Raw genomic sequence first — 25,072 nt, 5'->3', positions numbered from 1 at the left:
TTTGCAGCAGCTCTTTCTAAGTTCTTCGCCCCAGCAGCAAATCCTGTTTAGCAGCTCCTTGCAGAAGGGGTATCTAGCCTCGTAGAGGTTTGTCTGTAGGAGGGGTCGCCATGAATAATAATACACAGAGTCGCTAGTATGTGTAAGTTATTGTCTTTATTAACGGAGCGCCGGGGCAGCGCGCTTTCTATCTACCCGGATCGGCGCCTTCTAAAATGGCCGCCTTCCGGTTCCGGCAAACCCCTTCCGGTTCCGCCCTCTTGGCGGAGAACTAGACCGTCACTACATATCTCCCCCTTTGAACATTTAACCAATAAACAAACTGGTATCAAAACAGTCTTACTAGATGTTCATATTAAAGTTCTCGAACTTCTTGGGTATTCTCACAATGCGTCCTGCTCGCGTCCTCACGCCTTCTGCTTCCTTTCTGCCTCTCGGGGTCCTCGGGGATGCGTGCAGCTCACGCCTGTCGCTCACTTCACATCCTGTCCCATCCTGTTTCTCTCTGTTCCTTTCTTCATCATGTCCCTTCATTGTAAACTCCCTTCCCATTGCCCCTTCCTCATCTTCTCCAACATCCTCGTTCCCTGTCTCCTCTACTTGCTCTTCCTTTCCTCCTACTTGCTCTAATGTCCTTCCACTGACGTCACTTCTCTGTGCTCCCACTTCACTTCCTGTCTCACCTTCTGTTTCCCATCTTAGGATTTTGTTGCACTTCGCCATTCTGTCTTGCGACCACACTTTACCATCGCTCAACAATGCCGACCTGGCATATGGTTCCAGGACCTGAAGGGGTGGTGTGAATTTGCTTTCTCCTTTTCTTTTTAACGTGGCTACTCTCACTCTCACCCAGTCTCCCTTTTCCAGAGATACTGCTTGTACATTTCGTCGCTTGTTGTAATGTTCTGTATATGTCTCTTGTGCTCTCTCTAGATTTCTCTTCACAATCGCCGGAGACCATTTGCTCTGCACTACCATCTGTCTCCACGCTGTGTTGTCCTTTGTGAATATGGTTCACGTCCTCTCAAAATTTTGAATGGACTGTATCCTGTGCTTCCAGGATTAATGCGATATGCCCAAAGCATCTTGGGTAGCTCCTTTTCCCAATCTTGCCCATCGCTTATGGCCGCTTGTATTGTCTCCATTATGACACGGTTGAACCGTTCGGCCAGTCCATTTCCTGCCAGATGGTATATAGGAGTGTGTTTTACTTCAATCCCATTTCTGGACATGAACGCTTCCCATTTGGCTGAGATAAACTGTGGTCCGTTGTCACATGTAATGATCTTGGGGATTCCTTCCTTCACGAATATCGCGTTTAGGGACGCTAGTACCATTTCCGTGTCCACTGTTTCTCTCACTTCCACCTCGGGCCACTTAGAGTACCTATCCACCAATACTATGGCATATTTCTGTATCCCCTCAATGTTCAAAATGGGTCCTATTATGTCTACAGACACCATCTCCCAGGGACTGCTGGGTACAGGGAACTTGCCCAGTTGAGGTCTCACGAGGATTTGTGTCTTGTCTGCCTTAGCGCATGAGTCGCATTCCCTCACGTACCTCTCCACCTGGGCATCAATGGCGGGCCACCAGTATGCTTGTCTTGCCAAGGCCTTTGTCCTCATTATCCCTTGATGTCCCTCGTGTAGTATTGCCAACAGATGTCCTACCAGTCCTTGGGGAGGGACGATCTTGTCTCCTCTCAATAAGAAAATGGGGTTCTCTCCTAGGGATAGTTCTTCTCTTACCTCCCAGTATTTCTTCAATTTCTCATCTAGGTGCCTTTTCTCTGGCCACCCATGTGTCACGTATCCCTTTATGGCCTCCAGGTCCTCATCTTGTTGATACGCCTCAGTCCACTCTTGTTCACTAATCACCTGCTCCACATCTTGCATGGTGGCAACCATGTACCCCTCCCATCCAGGGGTGTCCTGCTCTTCTGCTTTCTCTTTAGCAGCCGCGACTTTATTCCTGGGACCTGGTAGGTATTCCACCTCATATACGTAGTCTAGGAGTCTCACTGTCATCTTTGCTATCCTTGGAGTGGCATGCGCATATCCGCTTGATGTAAGTACTTTTATCAGCGGCTTGTGGTCAGTGCGAACCAAGAACATGGCTCCCCACAGGAACTGCCGGAAGCGTTCCATCGCCCACACCACCGCCAGCATTTCTTTCTCGATAACACTGAATTTCTCTTCATTCGTGCCAATGTTCTTGATGCGAAGCAAATAGTGGATGTTTCCCCACTGTCAGACCTTCGCATCAATACCGCTCCTAGACCGCGGTCGCTGGCATCCGTAGTAAGTATGGACTTAGCTTCTTGGTCGAAGCCCTTGAGTGGTATGGCCTCGCTCATTTCCTTCTTCAAGGCCTCAAACTCCTCTTGTTCTTCTCTGCCCCACTTGAATCCATTTCTCTCTTTCAACAGCTGACACATGTGATGTGTCTTAGTGGAAAAATTCGGGATGAACTTGCTATAGAACTCCGCCATGCCGAGGAACGACCTGACATCTTCCTTCTTCCCAGGGGCTGGTGCTTTCCGTATCGCCTCCATGTTCTCTCTCTTGGGCTCTATACCCTTCTCACTAATTTCATGCCCCAGATATGTCACTGATGGCATTCCAAATTTGCATTTCGCCCACTCTGCGGTGAGACCGTTGTTCTGTAACACCTTCAGTACGGTGTGTAGTTTCTCATTGTGCTCTGGCTTCGATTTCTCCATTATAAGAATGTCATCTTGGAAATATTGGACTACTTCCACTTGTTTAAACAGCTGGTGCATCAGTTTTTGGAAAACCGCCGCTGCCGATGCCAGTCCGAACGGCATTCTCACAAATTTGTAGCACCCAAAAGGTGTTATAAAGGACGTGAGGTGGTTGCATTTGGGATGGAGTGTCACCTGATGGTATGCCGAGGACAGGTCCACCGTAGAAAACCACTTTATGCCCTTCGTCCTCGCCAGCATCTCATTTATTCGTGGAAGTGGGAATTTGTCAACTAGAATGTTCTTGTTTAGTTCCCTGAGGTCCACGCATAGCCTCACCTTGCCATTGGGCTTCTGCGCTACCACTAAAGGCGACAACCACTCTGCACTTTCGATTGCCACGATTACACCTCCTTTCTCCAATCTGTCCAGCTCCTCTTGCATGGCCTCTCTGCAGCAGAAAGGAATGTTACGAACCTTGTGGCTCCTTCCTTCAATCTGATCATATGCTTGAATTTGGTCAGTTCTCCAAACTTCCCGCGGAACACCTGGGGGTATTCCCTCTTCCATGCTTCTCCTCCTTGTTCACGTTCTATGTCCATCAGCAACACTTTCTCTATTCCTCCAGGATTTAGTTGGATCCCTAGCGCTCCTTGGTCTTTCCACCCTAGCACTGAGGGTCCTTTTTCTGTCACATATAGCTTACAGTTCGCTTGCCTTCCTCTAAATTCGAATGGCAACGGGCAATACTCCAACATTGGTATTCTTTGTCCCGTGTAGGTGACTGGTCTCAGGTCCATTGGCCTTAGGTCTTCCTTTATTTCTCTCAAGAACTTCTCTTCCCACACCTTTCTCTGTACTATCGTGATGGGAGCTCCGGAGTCAGCTACAATGTCGACCTTCACGCCTCCTATGCTCATGTTGAGTATTGGTTTGTTGGATCCCTTGCAATCCACGTCCAGGACTTGGTCGTCTATGTATAAGACCTCTTCCAGGTACTCTTCATCCGCCTGTGCCTCTTCCTCCTCCGGGCTGCCCTGGTCTATATACTTGACTGCTGCTCCTTTCGGCTTCCGCCTGCACACCCTTTCATAATGTCCAAACACATTGCAGAACGTGCAATTCGCTTTAAACGCCGGACAAACTCTGTCATTGCCTAGGTGTGATGTGCTTCCACACCTGTAACAACTTGTCCGTCTCTCTCCACTCGCCTTCTGCGCCGCACCAGTATTCTGTTGGCCTCGCTTGGTGTACTGGTACCGAGGTGGTCCCTGTTGCTTGGTTTTGTCACTCTTGTTGTGCACCATCACTCTACACACGGTTTGAGTGCCACCAGTCTCTTTTCAGGCTGCTTGCGCACATCTTTTAGACAGCTCTGCTTTCTTGACCAAGGCCCAAACTTCTTAGAGGGGGGCGTCGCCGTTCACCCACAACTTCTCTTGTATCGTCGTGTTAGACGTGTGCATGATAATTTGATCCCTTACCAACTCGTCGTGCAGGTTGCCAAATTTGCAGGTTAAGGCCAGTTTTTGTAACGCCGCGACGTACTCGTCTATGGTCTCTCTGCTTTCCTGCTTCCTTTGGAAGAAATTGCACTGATCTATGGCCACACATACCACTGGCCTGTAGTGCGTGTCCAAGTCCTCAATCGCGTGCCTGAACACATCCGTGTCTGTCGGATCTCTCGTGGCTTTCACCAAATTGTCAAACACCCTTAAGCCCTCTGGTCCTAGATTGTGTAGGAGAATTTTCCTTCTTCTCGGGCAGGAGTATTCCGCGTCGCTCTCTTCCTCCAAAGCCTCTAAGAAGTTCAAGAAATATCTCTTCCAGTCCTCCCACGGCATCGTGGGTTCTCCTCTCTTCGGGAGGAAAGGCATCATGTTTGCTAAGGAAGTGGACGGTGTAGCCATCTTTTCGTTTCCCCTCGGGGCCTCCTGGGCGGGAACGTTGCGGTTGGGTGGGCTTCCTGGTGCTTGCCTTGCGTCCGTGTCGCCCCCTTGGTCTTGTCCGCTATTTACTCCTCCCGCTGCACCCCTGGTATCCAGGGTTGCTTGCTGACCTGCCTTGTCTCTGCTGCTGGACTCCTCACCTTGCGCTAGCCGATCCCCCAGCTTTTTGCACCCGCCAAGCCGAGCACCAGCAGCAACCACCTGAAGTGCATCCTGCCTCAACACCCGCTCCGTCCACAGACATGCCGTCAAACTCTGGAACCTGCTCGACACAACATCACCAGACGTCGCCTTCCTCACGGAAACCTGGATGAACGCCTCCTCAGCACCCGACATTGCCATCCCGGACGGATACAAGATCACCCGGAGGGACCGCATCAACCAGACCGGAGGAGGCATCGCCATCGTCCACAAGAACACATCCGCATCACGACCAACCCCGACGACACCTTCACCGCCGCCGAACACCTGCACTTCCAGATACACACCGACCCCAAGACCACCCTCAGAGGCACCCTCATCTACAGACCCCCGGAACCACGCACACAATTCAGCGAAGACATCGCCGACTTCATCAGCCCGCACACCCTCCCCTCCGCTGACTACATCCTCCTTGGGGACCTCAACTTCCACCTAGAGAACAACAACGACCGCAACACCACCACCCTGCTGGACAACCTCGCCAACCTCAGACTCAAGCAACTGGTGACCACCCCCACCCACTACGCCGGCCACACGCTTGACCCCGTCTTCTCCTCCAGCAAGGACATCTCCTTCAGCCACGCCACCGGACTCCACTGGACAGACCACAGCTGCGTCCACTTCAGCTTCAGAAGGACCACGCTCCACCACCACCCGCAACAGGTTCCCCGCAGAAGCTGGAACAAGATCACAGCCGACCAGCTCGCCACATCCCTGAGCCAGAACCCACCCGCCAGCTCAGCAAACCCCAACCAAGCCGCCAACAACCTCACAAGGTGGATCAGCAACTGCGCAGACGACCTCGCTCCACTGAAGACCCCCCCGTCAGACCCGGCAACAAGAAAGCATCCTGGTTCACCGACGAACTCAAGAGCTCTAAGAAGAACTGCCGAGCCCTCGAGGAAGCCTGGCGCAGAGACCCGACACCAGACAACATGACCACCCTCAAGCTCGCCGCTCGAAAACACCACCAGCTGATCCACACCACCAAGAAAACCGCATTCAAGGAACACCTAGACAACAACGCCCACAACAGCAAGGAACTCTTCAACATCGTCAAAGAGCTCTCGAACCCTAGCGCCGGAAACAACGACATCACCCCATCGCGAGACCTCTGCAACTCGCTCGCCTCGTTCTTCCACAGCAAGATCGCAGATATACACAACAGTTTCAGCACACAGCCGACGCACCCTACAACCACACCAACGCCCCCCACCACCACCCTACGCGCCTGGACCCCGATCAACACCAAAGACACCATCCGCACAATGAACTCCATCCACTCCGGATCACCAACCGACCCCTGCCCTCACCACGTCTTCAACAAGGCCGACTCAATCATTGCACCCCATCTCCGGGACATCATCAACACCTCCTTCAACACCGCCACCTTCCCAGAGAGCTGGAAGCACGCCGAACTCAGTGCCCTACTGAAGAAACCATCAGCGGACCCCACCGACCTCAAAAACTACCGCCCCATCTCGCTCCTTCCTTTTCCTGCCAAAGTCATCGAGAAGACCGTCAACAGACAGCTGGCCGCCTTCCTCAAGACGAATGGATCCCTCGACCACTCGCAGTCCGGTTTCAGAGCCAACCACAGCACAGAGACTGCCCTCATCGCAGCCACAGACGACATCCGAGCCCTGCTCGACAATGGGGAAACAGCGGCACTCATCCTCCTGGACCTCTCCGCGGCGTTCGACACGGTCTGCCACCGCACCCTAGTGCAGCGCCTCAGCAACATCTGAATCCAGGAGAAGGCACTGGAGTGGATCATCTCCTTCCTCGCCGGAAGAACCCAGAGAGTCCGCCTCCCTCCGTTCAGATCAGAGGCCACCGAAGTCATCTGCGGTGTACCACAAGGATCATCGCTCAGCCCCACGCTGTTCAACATCTACATGAGCCCCCTCGTGGCCATCGCACGCCAACACAACCTCATCTCCTACGCCGACGACACCCAGCTGATCTTCTCCCTCACCAACGACCCAGCAACCGCCAGAACCAACCTACAAGAAGGGATGAAAGACGTAGCCGAGTGGATGATGAACAGCCGCCTGAAACTGAACTCAGATAAGATGGAAGTCCTCATCCTGGGATCATCACCCTCCGCCTGGGACGACTCCTGGTGGCCCCCTGCCCTGGGCAGCGCACCCAAACCAACGGACCACGTACGCAACCTGGGCTTCATCCTGGACTCCTCCCTCTCGATGACCAGACAAGTCAACGCCGTCTCCTCGTCATGCTTCAACATCCTACGCATGCTACGGTAGATCTTCCGGTGGATCCCCACCGAAACCAGGAAGATGGTCACCCAGGCGCTCGTCACCAGCCGACTGGACTACGGGAACTCCCTCTACGCCGGAACCACAGCCAAACTTCAGAAAAGACTCCAGCGCATTCAGAACGCCTCAGCACGACTCATCCTGGACATCCCCCGACACAGCCACATCTCCGGACACCTGAGAGACCTGCACTGGCTCCCCGTCAGCAAGAGAATCACGTTCCGACTCCTCACCCACGCACACAAATCTCTCCACAACCAAGGCCCCAGATACCTCAACGACCGCCTGACCTTCTACACTCCAACCCGCCAGCTACGATCGACCAGCCACGCCCTCGCCCTCGCTGCCGTTCCCCGCATCCGAAGAGCCACAACGGGAGGAAGATTCTTCTCCTACCTGGCGGCCAAGACGTGGAACTCCCTCCCCAACCACCTCCGCCTGACCCAAGACCACCTCTCCTTCGGGAAGCAACTCAAGCCCTGGCTGTTCGAGCAGTAGCGGACCCCCCCCCCCCCAAGCGCCTTGAGACCCTCCGTGTGAGTAGCGCGCTATACAAATGCCTTGATTCATTGATTGATTTGCAGCAGTGGTTCTGTGGCAGTTGTTCCTGTGCGTCTGCAACCCCTTCCTTCCTTCCTTTGGCTTAGTTTTGGGGCTTCTATTTTGTCCCCTCGGTTGCCTTTGCATCAGTGGCGTGTTTGTGCCCCTTGTTCTGCCTCCTTTCCCGGTGTGGCCACCTTTTGTGTCACCTGGTGGCCCCTTACTGTGCCTGCACTGCTGTGCTCTGGCGTCTTTCGCCGCTTTCCGCCCTCTGCCGCGCTCCGAATTTGCCTTTTATTGCTCTGTGGTGGCTCGCTCTCCTTATTCTTGCTTTTGGCTCTTTTGCCACGTGTAGGGCTCTTCCTGGCATCTGCTTGTTTTCTTCGATTTTTTTGTTTTTTTCTTATTTCGCCTTGTCCCGCCTCGTCGCCATTGTAGGAGGGGTCGCCGTGAATAATAATGCACAGAGTCGCTAGAATGTGTAAGTTATTGTCTTTATTAACGGAGCGCCGGGGCAGCACGCTTTCTATCTACCCGGATCGGCGCCTTCTAAAATGGCCGCCTTCCGGTTCCGGCAAACCCCTTCCGGTTCCGCCCTCTCGGCGGAGAACTAGACCGTCACTACATTGTCCACTACAGCCTGCAGCTCGTCCCACTGGAGATCGTCAACTTCCAAAAAAGAAACTAAGTCTGAATCAAGGAATCTGCACTGCTACTTCGCCTGGTGGCTTCCCAACAGCGACACCTCCTCCTCCTTAGACACTGCCAGCTGCCTTGCCTCGCTGAACTTTACCTTCTCATACATTTTCTTCCAAAGTTTCATCTGAGTCTGAAAGTAAACAGAGACTGGACCTATTCACCTCATTTATCCGACCCACACTCCATCGCGGTGTGTAATAAATTTCAACTTTGCTCTGGTCCCGCGTGACTAGATGTTCGCAATTGGTGCTTTGATCTTTTAGGCACTATTTTACACTTTAAACTTTAAAAATGCATAACTCTGGTTCTTTAGGTTACATTTTTGTCATCAGCTATCAAAATATTACTCTATTTTTCTAAATTGGGGTGGTATTTTTCTTGTGTTGTGTTTTCACTTCAATACTATTTGAATGCTGAATAAATACTGACTGCTTTTTAGGTCTCGCTGGCGTTGCAGGGCGAAGCCCTGCCGCCAACGAGACTTATAGCTGCCTTGCTCCCTGCCAAGGGAGTCAGAGCAGTGAGCGAGCAGATACAGACCTGGGCACGAGCCGACCCAGGTCTGTGAACGCGCCGTGCTTGAAAGTGGAGCAGCTTGTGCACGTTTGTTGCACTTCAGACGTCCCAAGCACAGCCAGACCAATTATCACAGCGTGAGACTTCACTTCCTCAGGCCAGCAAGACCAATTATCCCAGCATGAGTCACCACTTCCTCTGGCGCCAGCAACAATTATCACAGCATGATGCCCACTTATCCCAGCATGTCAACAGGCGCCTCAGGCTGCTGGAGCACTCAACTATAATTAATGCACAGTTGAGTGCTCCAGCAGCGTGGGGCGCCTCTCGGCATGCTGTGATAATTGAGCAGGCATATTACTGGCGCCACCACCACCCTTCATTAGTCATAAAGGCTGCATAATTAGGGCGGCATGCTCTATTTAAACATGCAGCACTGAACATTTTAGAAGGCGAATCAGCGGACATTCATTGGAGGCACGACCTATTTGAAGACGCTTGTTTTACTGGGGTAAGTTCTGTGAACTGTTTAGTTTGTTTACTTTATTATAATCTAAGTGGCAGGGTTGGCTAAATTTTGAGAGAATTGGAGGCACGACCTATTTGAAGACGCTTGTTTTACTGGGGTAAGTTCTGTGAACTGTTTAGTTTGTTTACTTTATTATAATCTAAGTGGCAGGGTTGGCTAAATTTTGCGAGAATTGGAGGCACAACCTATTTGAAGACGCTTGTTTTACTGGGGTAAGTTCTGTGAACTGTTTAGTTTGTTTACTTTATTATAGTCTAAGTGGCAGGGTTGGCTAAATTTTGCGAGAAAAGGAAAAATATTCAGGAGATGATGGTATGGGGCAAGTGTGGCACATGTATAATTATGCATACACCATAGAAAAGCAAGTTGCAAAATGTCCGGTGTTCGGCGGATGGGTTCACTGTGCTGTTGCGAACAACATTTGTTGGCCTGATGTTCTCTTAAAGGTTTTGGGCGTTATTATGCAAGTATATAAATCAATGTGCAGGATGCTAGTAGATGCTAGCTGTCTCTGCCAGGTGCTAGCTGTCTCTGCGCCTGTCAGGTACTAGCTGTCTCTGCACTTTGAGATGCTTTCTGCTTCTGCATTTGTGAAGGTTTGCTGGAAATTGAGATGTTGCCTGTGCCTACAGTTGTGAGATCTAGGCTTTGCAGCACTTGCGAGGCGCTCTCTAGGTCTGCACCTGCGAGATGCTGGTTGTCCTTGCACCCCTGAATCTCGGCTTTCAATTGACTTGTGAGAAGAGGGCTGTGTCTGCACCCGTGACATGCTGTGTCTACACCTGTGACTTGCTTTCTCTGCACCCGTAACATGCTAGCTGTGTGTGTGACATGTTGACTGTCCTCGTGAGAAGCTGGCGGCTGTGCTGGTGGTATGCTGATTGTGCATGTGACATGTTGACTGGTTGCCCTTGCACGGTTGATGTAGTGCTGATATTAAGACTACACCTGCAGTCCTGGCCTGGCTGAGGATTTCTGGGGTGCAGGGGTGGAGTGCGCTGTATGTGTGGTTGGGATACGGTACCTGGCAGGAGTGTGCATGGACTGGTGTGATGTTAGTAGCCTATTGCCCAGAAATGCCCAGTTTGAAACACATTTTCAGTGCTTAATTTGTGCCGGTGCTCAGCACCGGCAGTTAATTCAGAGGGCCGGGAGTATAAATTCCTTCTTTTGCGGTCAAAATTTCGGATAACTGTTTAAAATAAAATAAACATACCTGCGAATATAACTGCCTGAGGGAATTCCTAATATGTCTCCACAGACTGGCCCACCGCTTTCACTGACTGGCCCACCACGGCGTTACTGTTCCGGCATTATGAGTGTGTATTTGTATTCTGTGATTGTCTCGGCCCTCGTCAATTAGTGAATAAACAGAGCAGGGTTTGCGCATCCAATCATCCATGCCCTTGCTTGATACAGCCTGTCTTCGCCCTCCTATTGGAAGATTTCAGATGAGGGCTGGATCATTGCTAAACGTAGGCAAGGTAGGCTGTGAGACCACAGGCAAATGTAACGTAAAGGCATGTGAGGAAAAAGTAAAAACGCAAACTTTTCTTTCGCTTTGCTGCCTACAACTGCCAGCGACATGTGGTGTTCATGGTTCACAGCACCCCAACTCCTCCTATTAGCATTCTGCTTAGGGCTGTGCCTGCTGGCCTCACACCTTGTGCGGCTCCCCATTTATCTAGGCCTAAACAATCTGTAACATATGGAAGAACTGGTGAGTCTCTTCGCATATTCTGCAGTCGGGCACCATCAATTTAGCGTTAAGCCGCTGCCGCGCACTTCAATTGCTGAGCTGGGCAAGGGGAACGAACATTGGGCATCAGGATACCAGGCCTGGACTGATTAATGACTTCACCAGTGCCTGGATGACCTGCTGTGACCCGCCATCCTCGAGGTTTGCATGGAGTGGGAGCAGAGGAGACCATGGTTGGCAATACGTTTCCAGTGTGCCTCACAAATCTGAATATCCCACAGTCCAGAGATTCCAGCACTGTTTGAGCAGCAGCAAAGTGTGTGAAAACAGGGCCTGATTGACATACAGACATTACAAGCCATGCAAAGAGCCAATGCCAGGAGGTTAGCAGATTATTTTACATTGGTAATCTAACAGCTCAGAGTAGCTCACATCGTCATATGGCTTAGGGGTTGGTCACTTGGTTGCCAGTGATATAGAGGTCTTAAGAGTCCCATATTCATGTGTGCGTGACGCATTTGGTTCAGAATGTACATGTGCATTCTGGTATTTGTAGGCCAGTTGATTTCTATCAAGAAAACAAGATTACAAGTTTGTAAATGTGGCACAGTGTAACACACACTCTAAGAGGCTGCTGTTTGCTGTACATGTTGGCATTTGTACTGGGTATGGGTATGTGTAGATATACCAGGATGATCTCTGCGGAAGTGCCGTAAAGAGTGCCAGTGTATATTCACATAACTAATAGGGACATTTAAATTCTACAGTGAAGTGACAGATTAGGGTATGTGTTAGTACAACCCCAATTGACAAATGTAGTTCCCCTATATATGTGTCCTGTGCTCGTGTAGTCCTACTAACGTTCTACATGTATGCACCACAGAAACAGGTGTCTTATCTCCTCCTCACCAGTCAAAGATGTGTCAATCACAAGTAACACTGAAGTCAGAACCAGGTAAATCACTCCGTTAGGCTAATTATTGTTAAGTTTCCGGTACAGTTTAAGTTTTGTGAAACGAAGGTGAAGGGTTTCAAGGCCTTAGTCTACTAGTGTGATTTCACATGCTCTACTGATGGAGCCTTTCAGATTGTGTAAACAGCTTTGCCAGTTTTGTCTGTGTTAGTTTTAAAGACCTTTATTAGTTTTGATGTTCATGGCTTGTTTCTCCATGCCAACTGGGTCTCTGGCATTAATGTAGGCACTCTGTAATGAAGTCGATAGAGTACTAGACCACAGTTCACAGTACAGGTATTTGGTTTCTGCTCAGGCATTGTCGTTTTTGGGAGATATTATACCTTTCCCTTGTTTTTTTATGCAAGTGGAGGAAGGGAGCAACACATGGTTTGGGATGAGAGACAACACTGAAAGCATGGGTGAGGGTAGCAACACAGGATGAGGAGGTGCAGAACAAACATAGAGTCCAAGAGTGGGGGCAAGCAACATGTTAGGCAGCGGGACACCACGGAGAGAGCAATGTGGAGCACGGGGTGACAGAAGATAAGCAAACTGGCAAGACAGAGCAACTTGGCGCTGGGTGTAAAATCACACAGAGGAGATGCACACCAGGGGCGGGGGAGAGAAGCACATGAGAGAGAGAGAGAGAGCGCAACATAAATCATGGATGGGAGAGCAGTCAAACACGAGGAAGGGAAGCCCACATAAGCAACTAAATGAGTTATACTAAAGTCAATCAATAGTAAAATGGTAAGCCGTGGATGGGCTCTAAGCTTACTGTAAGCTGACCATGACTTTTTACAACTGTGCACCTTCTTTCAAGGCATATTCGCTCCCCCCTTCCCAAGTAAAATATCAGTATTGTATAGTTTGCCTGTTTTCTTCTTTCCATCCAGCAGAATCCACAACCTTGGGTACTTTTAGATTTCCTAACGAGGGAATGGAGGTGAGTGAAGTGGGAGTCTGGTGCAAGTTTGACCTAAATAGCTTTTTGTTGGAAAAAAGTTACGAAGGCTTAAGTGTGAGGTACCACACACATATTAATCAATCTCCACAATAAAAATAACATATTGTAATATGCATCTAAAAAACGATTTCTGGGTTAGAGACTCTAAGTGAAACATACTTTTAATGTTTCCACTCAAAGCTCTAGATTTGATAAATTTGTCCTTGCACTGAGTTTACTCGTATGGAACGGCACTCGGATGAACTTTAACTTTAAGATTCAGTGGCCTAAATATTGTGTTTATCCACAAAATCTCTGCCTGTAGGTCATAGTGGCTATTTAATTAAATACTAAATAGCAGCTCTAATGTGGTAGGTTTAGGGCCCTGGTTCCTTGTTATGTGGCTTTAGTTGAAATTCTGTCAGGCACCGAGGTCTGAAGCCTATCTGCTGACTTATCAGCCAAAATAATCCAACCCCCCAACTCCCCAACTCCCCAAAATACACCAATCAACGAGCAGTTGAGGGTACTGGGCCATGTTGTGGAAGATTTCAGTTGCAGGTATACTGCTGCGTCTCCACAATTGTTAATCTGTGATCTTTGGTCACCGGTTCTTACAAGTTGGCTTGGCTACTGGGACCTGATGGCATCTGGACAATCATGGGTCTGTGAGGCATTCTCCAAGCAAGCCTCTAGTCCGCTTTGCCTTGTACAGTTGTTCCTTATTCTCTTTTGGCCCTTTTATCACCTAGAAATCTAGCTCAAGGCTTGCTATATACCTTTGTAAAGAGGATTTCAAAGCACCAGGCTTACTCTCACGCTTGGGGACAGATTCTAACAAGCATTTTGTCCCTCCCAGTGGATCTGGCCAACACCGATGTGTAGGATCTCCTCAATGGTGACATGATGGCTGCAGAGTGGGCAGTATTTATCCAGCCTTAGACCCAGGCAGTGAGCTTCAGACACTTCTCCCTTTTCAGCTGCACAGGAATAGTTATTCTGCATTAAGCTTTCAAAGAAATGCTGATAGACTTTCCATTTATTACTAACTGAAGAGTTCTTTTGGTGATGGCAGAATTTAGAACACTGGGACAGGATTATGCCCACTTTCTGCTGGAAGGTGTCATATCCAGGGCATAGAGACCCCAAAGGTAAGTAGGCTACTACTCTCCTAACTCCCCTAAATGTAGTATTAAAGGGGCTTCCAGAATTTCAGATTCCACTGACTAAAAATAAGAGGACCCTGAAGAGCCGAACCTGCGAGAACTTAAGACTGCTGTGGACTTTTAGTGCCAAACGCTGCCTGCTGCGCAGATATTTTGCAAAGACCCGACTCGTCCTGCTGCTGTGCAACCTCCACATGGCCCGCAACATTGTCAGCACTCCCAGAAGCCAGCATCTCCCTTGGGGTAGAGACTGTCCTCCCCTGCAGCCAGCAGGCACCAACATCTGGAATTAAGATACGTCTGGTTTAAAGAAGCTGCTGTCCACCAAGCAGTAGCCACCCAGGTGACGGTCAGCGCATTCAAGGAGGTCAGAGCAGTCTTCCTGCCAAACCTTAAGACGGCAGGACCTCCACAAGCCCTCCTCCACCAATATCCGGGGTACCAGACCCTTGCAGCAACCAATGCCTGATGAAAGTCCAGTCTGGATTCTCAGTGGCATCAGACTACCAGTCGCTGAGGGACTTGTGCATCGCAGAGGCCAGCGCAGAGTGGCCTGGCTGTCCTGTTTTTGTCCCGTTTACTGCCTGACTGATTCCAGTGAGCACTCTGCACCAGAGTCACCTAGGTCTTAAGAAACAGACTGCCTCCCCCGCAGCCTATTTCCAGGTGGCTGGCCCCTTCCTTTCTACCGCGTAGCGTGCAAGCTTTACAACCAGTCCAGCACCTCTGCACTCACTTGCCAGGGCAGATACAACCGATCTGTTGATGGAACTATGGTGCTCGCCCCTCTACCACCTCATGACTGAAAGGGGTGCCACAGAAACGCCTCGCAAGTATATATATACATGCAGTAAATGTTCTTTCCCCCATAGGAAAGCATTACAACTAAAAACGCACTGTTGGTTAACTGCTAAAACTGTGAAGTCTATTATGAAAATGTACTTGCTTGATAACGAAGCTCGAAGGTTCAAAATATATATATATATATATAAAGATACCTGTTATTTTTCGATATTAGTGTTGAGCTCCTTTTTAGGTCTCGCCTGTAAATGTGCATGCGCATTGAGCAGAGCGAGACTATAGGGGCTTAAACAGAGCTTACCTACACTGGCGATTTGATGCAGTGCATGTGTACTTTTAACTCAATGCGCAAGCGCAATTAGTTAAAATGCGCGTGCACAGCATCAAATCGTCAGCTTGGTGCCGCCAGCAGCTCTTCCCGCTCCGCCCCCTGCTGCATCAAAGGCTTTGCGCTCTGCCTCAGCCCAGCCATTCTCCTCCCCTAATTACCCCCTGCTGCATCAAAGGCTTATTCACGGCTGGCCGTGCTTTCAGTTTCACGGCCGGCCGGCCGTGTCTTTTCTTTTTTTTTTTCTATATATTTTCCCTTCTCTCCCATTCACTCATTATCTCTCTCTCCCTTTCACTCGTACTCTCGTTTTCCGTCTATATCTGTCTGTCAGCCCTCTTTCTTTCTATAGTTCACCCTCGTTCTTTCTCGCTCTCATATTTATACAACTTGCTCGCTCCTCTGATTCTTTCCCTTCTTTTTTCTCTCCCTCAAGATACCCCCTTCTCTCCTCGTATGTCGGTCTCTCTTCTTCTGTCAGTCTCTTCCCCCCCCCCCCCACCACCACCTCTCTTGTCCTGCCCTCGGTTATGTAAGAAGCTCTCCTTCTGATACTTTTACTTGGACAGTACCAGCACTTCTTAGAAACAATCGGGTATTTATTTATTTCATGCAATTGTATATTGTTCTATTTCAGAGGGGTGGGGTTTCTTATTTCCTCTCCCTCGCTCTTGCCTTTGTTTGCCCCCTCGTCCTCCCTTCCTTGACCTCCGTCTTCAAGTGTATTGGTTGTAATTTATTCACGTTAATTAACCTTGTTTTTATTGTGGCTGCTATTTTCCACCTAACACTCCATCTAGGGACCAGCAGTAGTATTGCAGGCGTTACAGCAGCTTTCAAAAGGGGCATCTATCTTCATACACTGAGCACACTTCGTCAGCTCCGGTATTTAAGGAATACTCCACTACAGTGCACCTCCCAATCGCCGCGACTCCAACTCTATTTCTACCCCTTTACATACAGTTTATGGTCCGATGGAGAAATTAATAAAGAAAATTGCGGCTGCTATCAGAGTGGCAGCAGCAACTGGCAGCAAACTGCCTCACCCATAACTTGTTTTTTTTGGATTTACTTTAAGCTAGTGCCTTTATAAATTACAATAACTTTCATTTAAGTATTAATTATTTGAAAAAATTTTTAAAGCCATTGTTATTTGTAAAATCAATTAATATTTCACCTCTGTTCTTGCATTTTCGTCATAATAAAATACACTGAACATATTCTTCACAAAAGTTATTTACAATAGTTTAAGCTATTGCTATTATAAATTACAAGAACTTTTATTTAAGTATTAATTATTTAAAAAAATTAAAAGCCATTTGTATTTGTTATATGAATACATGTAAGTCACGTACATACATAACATGTTGCATTACAAATGCTATAGGTGTCCCATTTGAAAAAGTTAAAAGTATTGGCATTGTAAATGACAAAGATATTAATTTTTGCTATTTTCAAGACCAACACATAAAAAAAAATTGTCATTTACAAAACAAATAGCTCCAACTTTTCTAATGCGAGACCTATTGCATTTCCAATGCTTGTTTGACAAGCAACCAAATGGTTCAGCACAAGTTAATTTAGTGACTGTTTGTGGTTCATAAAGACAGGGACAGGGGCTGTTGTTTTACCCCTTCGGTAATTCCGCCGCAGCGCTAGGGGGGAGGGGGGGGCGCGGCGCCGCCATGCTCGTGACGGAACCACTCAGTCACGAGCCTCGGGTGCACTGTGCTTGTGACGGAGTGGTTCCGTCATGGCCCCGCCCACTCAGTAGAACGCGCCGCGCAGGCGCGGCGGCCGGGCCGTTACGGAACCACTCCGTCACCAGCACAGCGCGTCCGTGGCTGGTGACGGAGTGGTTCCGTCACCAGCATCGATGAGGTTAAGAAGGGCTCACACCCCCCTCAACCAACAAATCCAGTTGTTCACAGGAGCTCATTCATCTAGAGCTGGTATAGGTTCATTACCCAATCCCTACATCTGTTTCAGATTATACTCTGTAGTTGCCCTTCCACTATGAAGCATTCTACTCGCTCTGCTGCTTTTCAGTTCAACAATCAACTTTGCGACAATCCTCCTGAGGATCCTCTGAGGATCGGGAATGGATGACTTTTCCTTCCGGTGTCCATCTATGTTTTGATTGTGTTATTACTGTTCCGTGCAAGAAGGAAGAGGAAGTGCAGGACGCCTGGGGTCTGTGTATAAGGGACTAACGATGCGTCGGTGGTAATATTAGCAGTACAGCCCCTAAGCCTGCTGGGTAGTGTAGTTTGATGTCATTTCCCTTTAGATCTTTGAACAACTGGTTGCATTAAATTAAATGGCAAACAGGACAGTATAATACTCACCCCAGTCCCTTTAATAAAAATCAGGACTTTCCTAAATAATATTTGGAAAAAACACATTTATTGTATTAATAGATTGGGGGGTGCACTTTTTATTTAGCATTTACTTGATGTAATGCACATGAGCAGGGGTGCTTTTTAAAATTTCCCTTTAATAACGTATATGCTTTATTTGCTGGTTGTTACAGGTGGCAGCTGCAGCGAGGGGTTGTCTGCATTCCAAAGAGTTCAAACCCCTCAAGGATTAAAGAAAACTTTCAGGTAAGATAATAATATTTAACATTACAAATGTATTGACTATATTGAGGCATGATTTGGGTTACCATTAACAAATCTTTCAAAGCTACGAACTACAAGATTTACAATATTTACCAATAATGGAAGCGCCTTCATTTTATGAATTTTTTCATACATGCAAGGAGAATAAAATCTCTCAAACAACCATCTGATGGCCCCTTGATATTTCAAACATAAGTAAAATTACAGATGATCCAAAACCAAAACATGTGCGTAGTTGGATTTTGCCAACTGCACTAAAACTGGTGACATACCACCACCTAGAATATTTAGCCAAAGGCCAGGCACTATATGTGGCCATTGCTAAGTGGCAAGAAACAGTCATGCGGTAATGCAAACCATTTCCAGAATATTTTCCATGGTTAATATTAGATACATCACCACAGCCAGGCGTGCCTTGTTTATTTATTTATTTTAAGAGTTTTATATAGAACGAACAAGACCAATGAGGGCATAAGAGCGCTTTACAATTGAGCGATTGAGTTGATGCATATAGATCAGATAACAGGGTAGTTGAAAAGTACAGATTGAGAAAACTTTAAGCCGGCAGAACAAGGCATAATCCTTAACAGTTGAAGAATGTACTAAGGGTGAGGGACGTGTCAGATCAGACCTGGAGATTAGTGGATCAAGAATAACCGAAGAAAATTACAAATGTCACAGAGGAGGAAGCTTGGAGATCTAACAACAAAGTAAATATGAAAAAGTACAAAAAGAAGTACCTCTCTGACAACCCAAATCAAAATGCAATCATAAAAAGTCTGGTAATAAACAAGTGAGAGGCAGGCAAGTCTTTGAGTGCTTGTCAGGCGTGGGTATTCTAGGGAAATAATTTGTTCATTAATAGCACTTTAACTTCCTTTTTAGGTCGAGCTGGCGTTGGAGCGCGAAGCGCTCCCGCCAGCGATACTATAGTCACCTTCCTCCCTGTCAAGGGAGTAACAGCTGTGAACGAGCCCGATACAGACCTGGGCACGAGCCGACCCAGGTCTGTGAACGCGCTTCAAGGTTGAGCAGCTTGTGCACGTTTGTTGGACGTCAGGCGCCGCAAGCGCTGCCAGACCAATTATCCCAGCATGAAACTCTACTTCCTGAGCCACAAGACCAATTATCCCAGCAGGAGTCTCCACTTCCTCAGGCGCTGCAACAATTATCACAGCATGAGACCCACTTATCACAGCATGTCAACAGGCGCCCCAGGCTGCTGGAGCACTCAACTATAATTAATGTGCAGTTGAGTGCTCCAGCAGCGTGGGGCGGCTCTCTGCATGCTGTGATAATTATCACTTTGGGGCCTCATGCTGTGATAATTAGGGCGGCATGCTCTATTTGCAGCACTGAACATTTTCAAAGAAGGCATTGGAGACACTCACCCTCACTAACCCTCACGCCCTCACTCGCCCTCACACCCCCTGACCCCTCACACACCTCCTCACCCTCACACCCCCTCACCCTCACACACCCTCACATACCCTCACACACCCTCACTCACCCTCACACACCCTCACACACCCTCTCACCCTCACACCCCCTCACACCCTCACACCCCCTCACCTTCACACCCCCTCACCCTCACTCACCCCCTCACCCTCACACCCCCTCACCCTCACACTGCCTCACACCCCCTCACACCCCTCACCCTCACACCCCTCACCCTCACACCCCCTCACCCTCACACACTCTCACCCTCACACACTCACCCTCACACACTCACCCTCACACACTCTCACCCTCACACCCCTCACATACCCTCACTCACCCTCACACACCCTCACACACCCTCACTCACCCTCACACACCCTCACTCACCCTCACACACCCTCACTCACCCTCACACCCTCACCATCACACCCCCTCACACCCCCTCACCCTCACACCCTCACACCCCCTCACCCTCTCACCGTCACACCCCCTCACCCTCACACACCCTCACCCTCAAACACCCTCACCCTCAAACACCCTCACCCCCCTCACTCACCCTCACACACACACCCTCACATACCCTTACCAGCATAGCATAACATAGCATAGCATAACGAAACACAGCATAGCATAGCATAACAAACAAAAGCATAGGATAGCAAAAGCACAGCATAACAAAACAAAGCATAGGATAGCAAAACACAACAAAACATAGCATAGCAAAACACAACAAAGCATAGCATAACAAAACACAACAAAACACCATAGCATAGCAAAACAAAGCATATCATAGTAAAACAACAAAACATAGCATAACACAACAAAACATAGCAGAACAAAACATAGCAGAACAAAACATAGCATAACAAATCATAGCATAACAAAACATAGCATAACAAAACATAGCATAACAAAACATAGCATAACACAGCAAAACATAGAATAGCATAACAAAACAAACCATAGCATAACATAACAAAGAATAGCAAAACAAAACATAGCATAGTAAAACAAAACAAACCATAGCATAACATAACAAAGAATAGCAAAACAAAACATAGCATAGTGAAACAAAACAAAACATAGCATAGCATAACATAACACAACAAAACAGCAGAACAAAACAGCAGAACATAGCAAAACATAGCATAGGATAGCAAAACAAAACATAGCATAGAAAAACATAGCATATCATAGTAAAACAACAAAACATAGCATAACACAACAAAACATAGCAGAACAAAACATAGCAGAACAAAACATAGCAGAACAAATCATAGCATAACAAAACATAGCATAACAAAACATAGCATAACAAAACATAGCATAACAAATCATAGCATAACAAAACATAGCATAACAAAACATAGCATAACAAAACATAACATAGCATAACAAAACATAGCATAACAAATCATAGCATAACAAAACATAGCATAACAAAACAGCAGAACATAACAAAACATAGCATAACACAGCAAAACATAGAATAGCATAACAAAACAAACCATAGCATAACATAGAATAGCAAAACAAAACATAACATAACAAAGAATAGCAAAACAAAACATAGCATAGTAAAACAAAACAAACCATAGCATAACATAACACAACAAAACAGCAGAACAAAACAGCAGAACATAACAAAACATAGCAAAACAAAGCATAGGATAGCATAGCAAAACATAGCATAACATAACTTAAAACAAAACATAGCATAGCAAAACATAGAATAGCATAGCATAGCAAAACATAGAATAGCATAACATAACACAACAAAACAGCAGAACAAAACAGCAGAACATAACAAAACATAGCAAAACAAAGCATAGGATAGCAAAACAAAACATAGCATAGCAAAACATAGCATAACAAAACACAGCAAAGCATTACACAGCAAAGCATAGGATAGCAAAACACATCAAAGCATAGGATAGCAAAACCCAGCAAAGCATAGGATAGCAAAACACAGCAAAGCATAGGATAGCAAAACACAACAAAGCATAGGATAGCAAAACACAGCAAAGCATAGGATAGCAAAACACAGCAAAGCGTAGGATAGCAAAACACAGCAAAGCGTAGGATAGCAAAACACAGCAAAGCATAGGATAGCAAAACACAGCATAACATAGCGCAACATAGCGCATAACATAGCGCATAACATAGCGCATAACATAGCGCATAACATAGCGCATAACATAGCGCATAACATAGCGCATAACATAGCGCATAGCGCATAACATAGCGCATAACATAGCGCATAGCGCATAACATAGTGCATAACATAGCGCATAACATAGCGCATAGCGCATAACATAGCGCATAACATAGCGCATAGCGCATAGCATAGCGCATAACATAGCGCATAACATAGCGCATATCGCATAACATAGCACATAGCATAGCGCATAACATAGCGCATAGCATAGCATAGCGCATAACATAGCGCATAGCATAGCGCATAACATAGCGCATAACATAGCGGATAGCATAGCGCATAGCGCATAGTCTAGCGCATAACATAGCGCAACACATAGCGCATAACATAGCGCATAGCGCATAACATAGCGCATAACATAGCGCATAACATAGCGCATAACATAGCGCATAGCACAAAGCATAGCGCATAGCGCATAACATAGCGCATAGCACAAAGCATAGCGCATAGCACATAACATAGCGCATAGCATAGCGCATAACATAGCGCATAGCGCATAACATAGCGCATAACATAGCGCATAACATAGCGCATAGCATAGCGCATAGCATAGCGCATAACATAGCGCATATCGCATAACATAGCGTATAGCGCATAACATAGCGCATAGCGCATAACATAGCGCATAGCATAGCGCATAACATAGCGCATAGCATAGCGCATAGCATAGCGCATAACATAGCGCATAGCATAGCGCATAACTTAGCGCATAACATAGCGCATAGCGCATAACATAGCGCATAACATAGCGCATAGCATAGCGCATAGCATAGCGCATAACATAGCGCATAACATAGCGCATAACATAGCGCATAGCGCATAACATAGCGCATAACATAGCGCATAGCATAGCGCATAACATAGCGCATAACATAGCGCATATCGCATAACATAGCGTATAGCGCATAACATAGCGCATATCGCATAACATAGCGCATAGCATAGCACATAACTTAGCGCATAGCATAGCGCATAACATAGCGCATAGCGCATAACATAGCGCATAACATAGCGCATAGCATAGCGCATAGCATAGCGCATAACATAGCGCATAGCATAGCGCATAGCATAGCGCATAACATAGCGCATAACATAGCGCATAACATAGCGCATAGTATAGCGCATAGCATAGCGCAACATAGCGCATAGCATAGCGCATAACATAGCGCATAACATAGCGTATAGCGCATAACATAGCGCATAACATAGCGCATAACATAGCGCATAGCGCATAACATAGCGCAAAGCACATAACATAGCGCATAGCATAGCGCATAGCATAGCGCATAACATAGCGCATAGCGCATAACATAGCGCATGACATAGTGCATAGAGCATAGCGCATAACATAGCGCATAACATAGCGCATAACATAGCGCATAACATAGCGCATAACATAGCGCATAACATAACGCATAGCGCATAACATAACGCATAGCGCATAAGATAGCGCATAACATAGCGCATAGCGCATAACATAGCGCATAACATAGTGCATAGCGCATAACATAGCGCATAGCATAGCGCATAGCATAGCGCATAACATAGCGCATAACATAGCGCAACATAGCGCATAGCGCATGACATAGCGCATAACATAGCGCAACATAGCGCATAACATAGTGCATAACATAGCGCATAACATAGCACATAACATAGCGCATAACATAGCGCATAGCGCATAACATAGCGCATAACATAGCGCATAGCGCATAACATAGCGCATAACATAGCGCATAATATAGCGCATAACCTAACCTAACCAAGCATAGCGCACAACCTAACCTAACCAAGCATAGCGCACAACCTAACCTAACCAAGCATAGCGCACAACCTAACCTAACCAAGCATAGCGCATAACCTAACCAAGCATAGCGCATAACCTAACCTAACCAAGCATAGCGCATAACCTAACCTAACCAAGCATAGCGCATAACCTAACCAAGCATAGAGCATAACCTAACCAAGCATAGAGCATAGCCTAACCAAGCATAGAGCATAGCCTAACCGAGCATAGCCTAACCAAGCATAGAGCATAGCCTAACCAAGCATAGAGCATAGCCTAACCAAGCATAGAGCATAGCCTAACCAAGCATAGAGCATAGCCTAACCAAGCATAGCATAGCCTAACCAAGCATAGCATAGCCTAACCAAGCATAGCATAGCATAGCTTAACAAAACACAACAAAACATAGCATAACAAAACAAAACAAAACATAGCAAAACAAAACATATCATAGCCTAGCAAAACATAGCATAGCATACCAAACACAACAAAACATAGCATAGCATAACAAAACATAGCAAAACAAAGCATAACACACACCACACACACACAACCACGCACACACAACCACACCTAACTATCTATCTATCTATCGCCCTCACTCTATCTATCGGCCTCACTCTATCTATCTAATCGCCTTCACTCTATCTATCGCCTTCACTCTATCTATCGCCTTCACTCTATCTATCGCCCTCACTCTATCTATCGCCCTCACTCTATCTATCGCCCTCACTCTATCTATCTATCGCCCTCACTCTATCTATCTATCGCCCTCACTCTATCTATCTATCGCCCTCACTCTATCTATCTATCGCCCTCACTCTATCTATCTATCGCCCTCACTCTATCTATCTATCGCCCTCACTCTATCTATCTATCGCCCTCACTCTATCTATCTATCGCCCTCACTCTATCTATCTATCGCCCTCACTCTATCTATCGCCCTCACTCTATCTATCGCCCTCACTCTATCTATCGCCTTCACTCTATCTATCGCCCTCACTCTATCTATCGCCCTCACTCTATCTATCGCCCTCTATCTATCTATCGATATATCTATCGCCCTCACTCTATCTATCTATCGCCCTCACTCTATCTATCTATCGCCCTCACTCGATCTATCTATCGCCCTCACTCTATCTATCGCCCTAACTCTATCTATCTATCGTCCTAACTCTATCTATCTATCGCCCTAACTCTATCTATCTATCGCCCTAACTCTATCTATCTATCGCCCTCACTCTATCTATCTATCGCCCTCACTCTATCTATCGGCCTCACTCTATCTATCGCCCTCACTCGATCTATCTATCGCCCTCACTCTATCTATCGCCCTAACTCTATCTATCTATCGCCCTAACTCTATCTATCTATCGCCCTAACTCTATCTATCTATCGCCCTAACTCTATCTATCGCCCTAACTCTATCTATCGCCCTAACTCTATCTATCTATCGCCCTAACTCTATCTATCGCCCTCACTCTATCTATCTATCGGCCTCACTCTATCTATCGCCCTCACTCTATCTATCGCCCTCACTCTATCTATCGCCCTCACTCTATCTATCGCCCTCACTCTATCTATCGCCCTCACTCTATCTATCGCCCTCACTCTATCTATCGCCCTCACTCTATCTATCGCCCTCACTCTTATCTATCGCCCTCACTCTTATCTATCGCCCTCACT

The 25,072-nt window shown here is 47.2% G+C and overlaps 1 protein-coding gene across 1 annotated transcript in view; it reads left to right on the top strand.

Annotated features, from left to right (window-relative positions):
• Positions 1–25,072, top strand: part of LOC144819266 (aldo-keto reductase family 1 member A1-A-like) — a 187,265-nt gene that overhangs the window by 127,222 nt on the left and 34,971 nt on the right. The window contains exon 7 of the mRNA XM_078677233.1: positions 17,852–17,924. Within this exon, the coding sequence (XP_078533359.1) occupies positions 17,852–17,924 (73 nt within the window). The remainder of the gene's footprint in view (positions 1–17,851; positions 17,925–25,072) is intronic.

Source organism: Lissotriton helveticus, chromosome 2_1, assembly GCF_964261635.1.
Source record: "Lissotriton helveticus chromosome 2_1, aLisHel1.1, whole genome shotgun sequence".
Taxonomy (NCBI): domain Eukaryota; kingdom Metazoa; phylum Chordata; class Amphibia; order Caudata; family Salamandridae; genus Lissotriton; species Lissotriton helveticus.
Note: the sequence above shows the minus strand (reverse complement) of the source record. Positions and strands in the feature narration are given on the sequence as shown.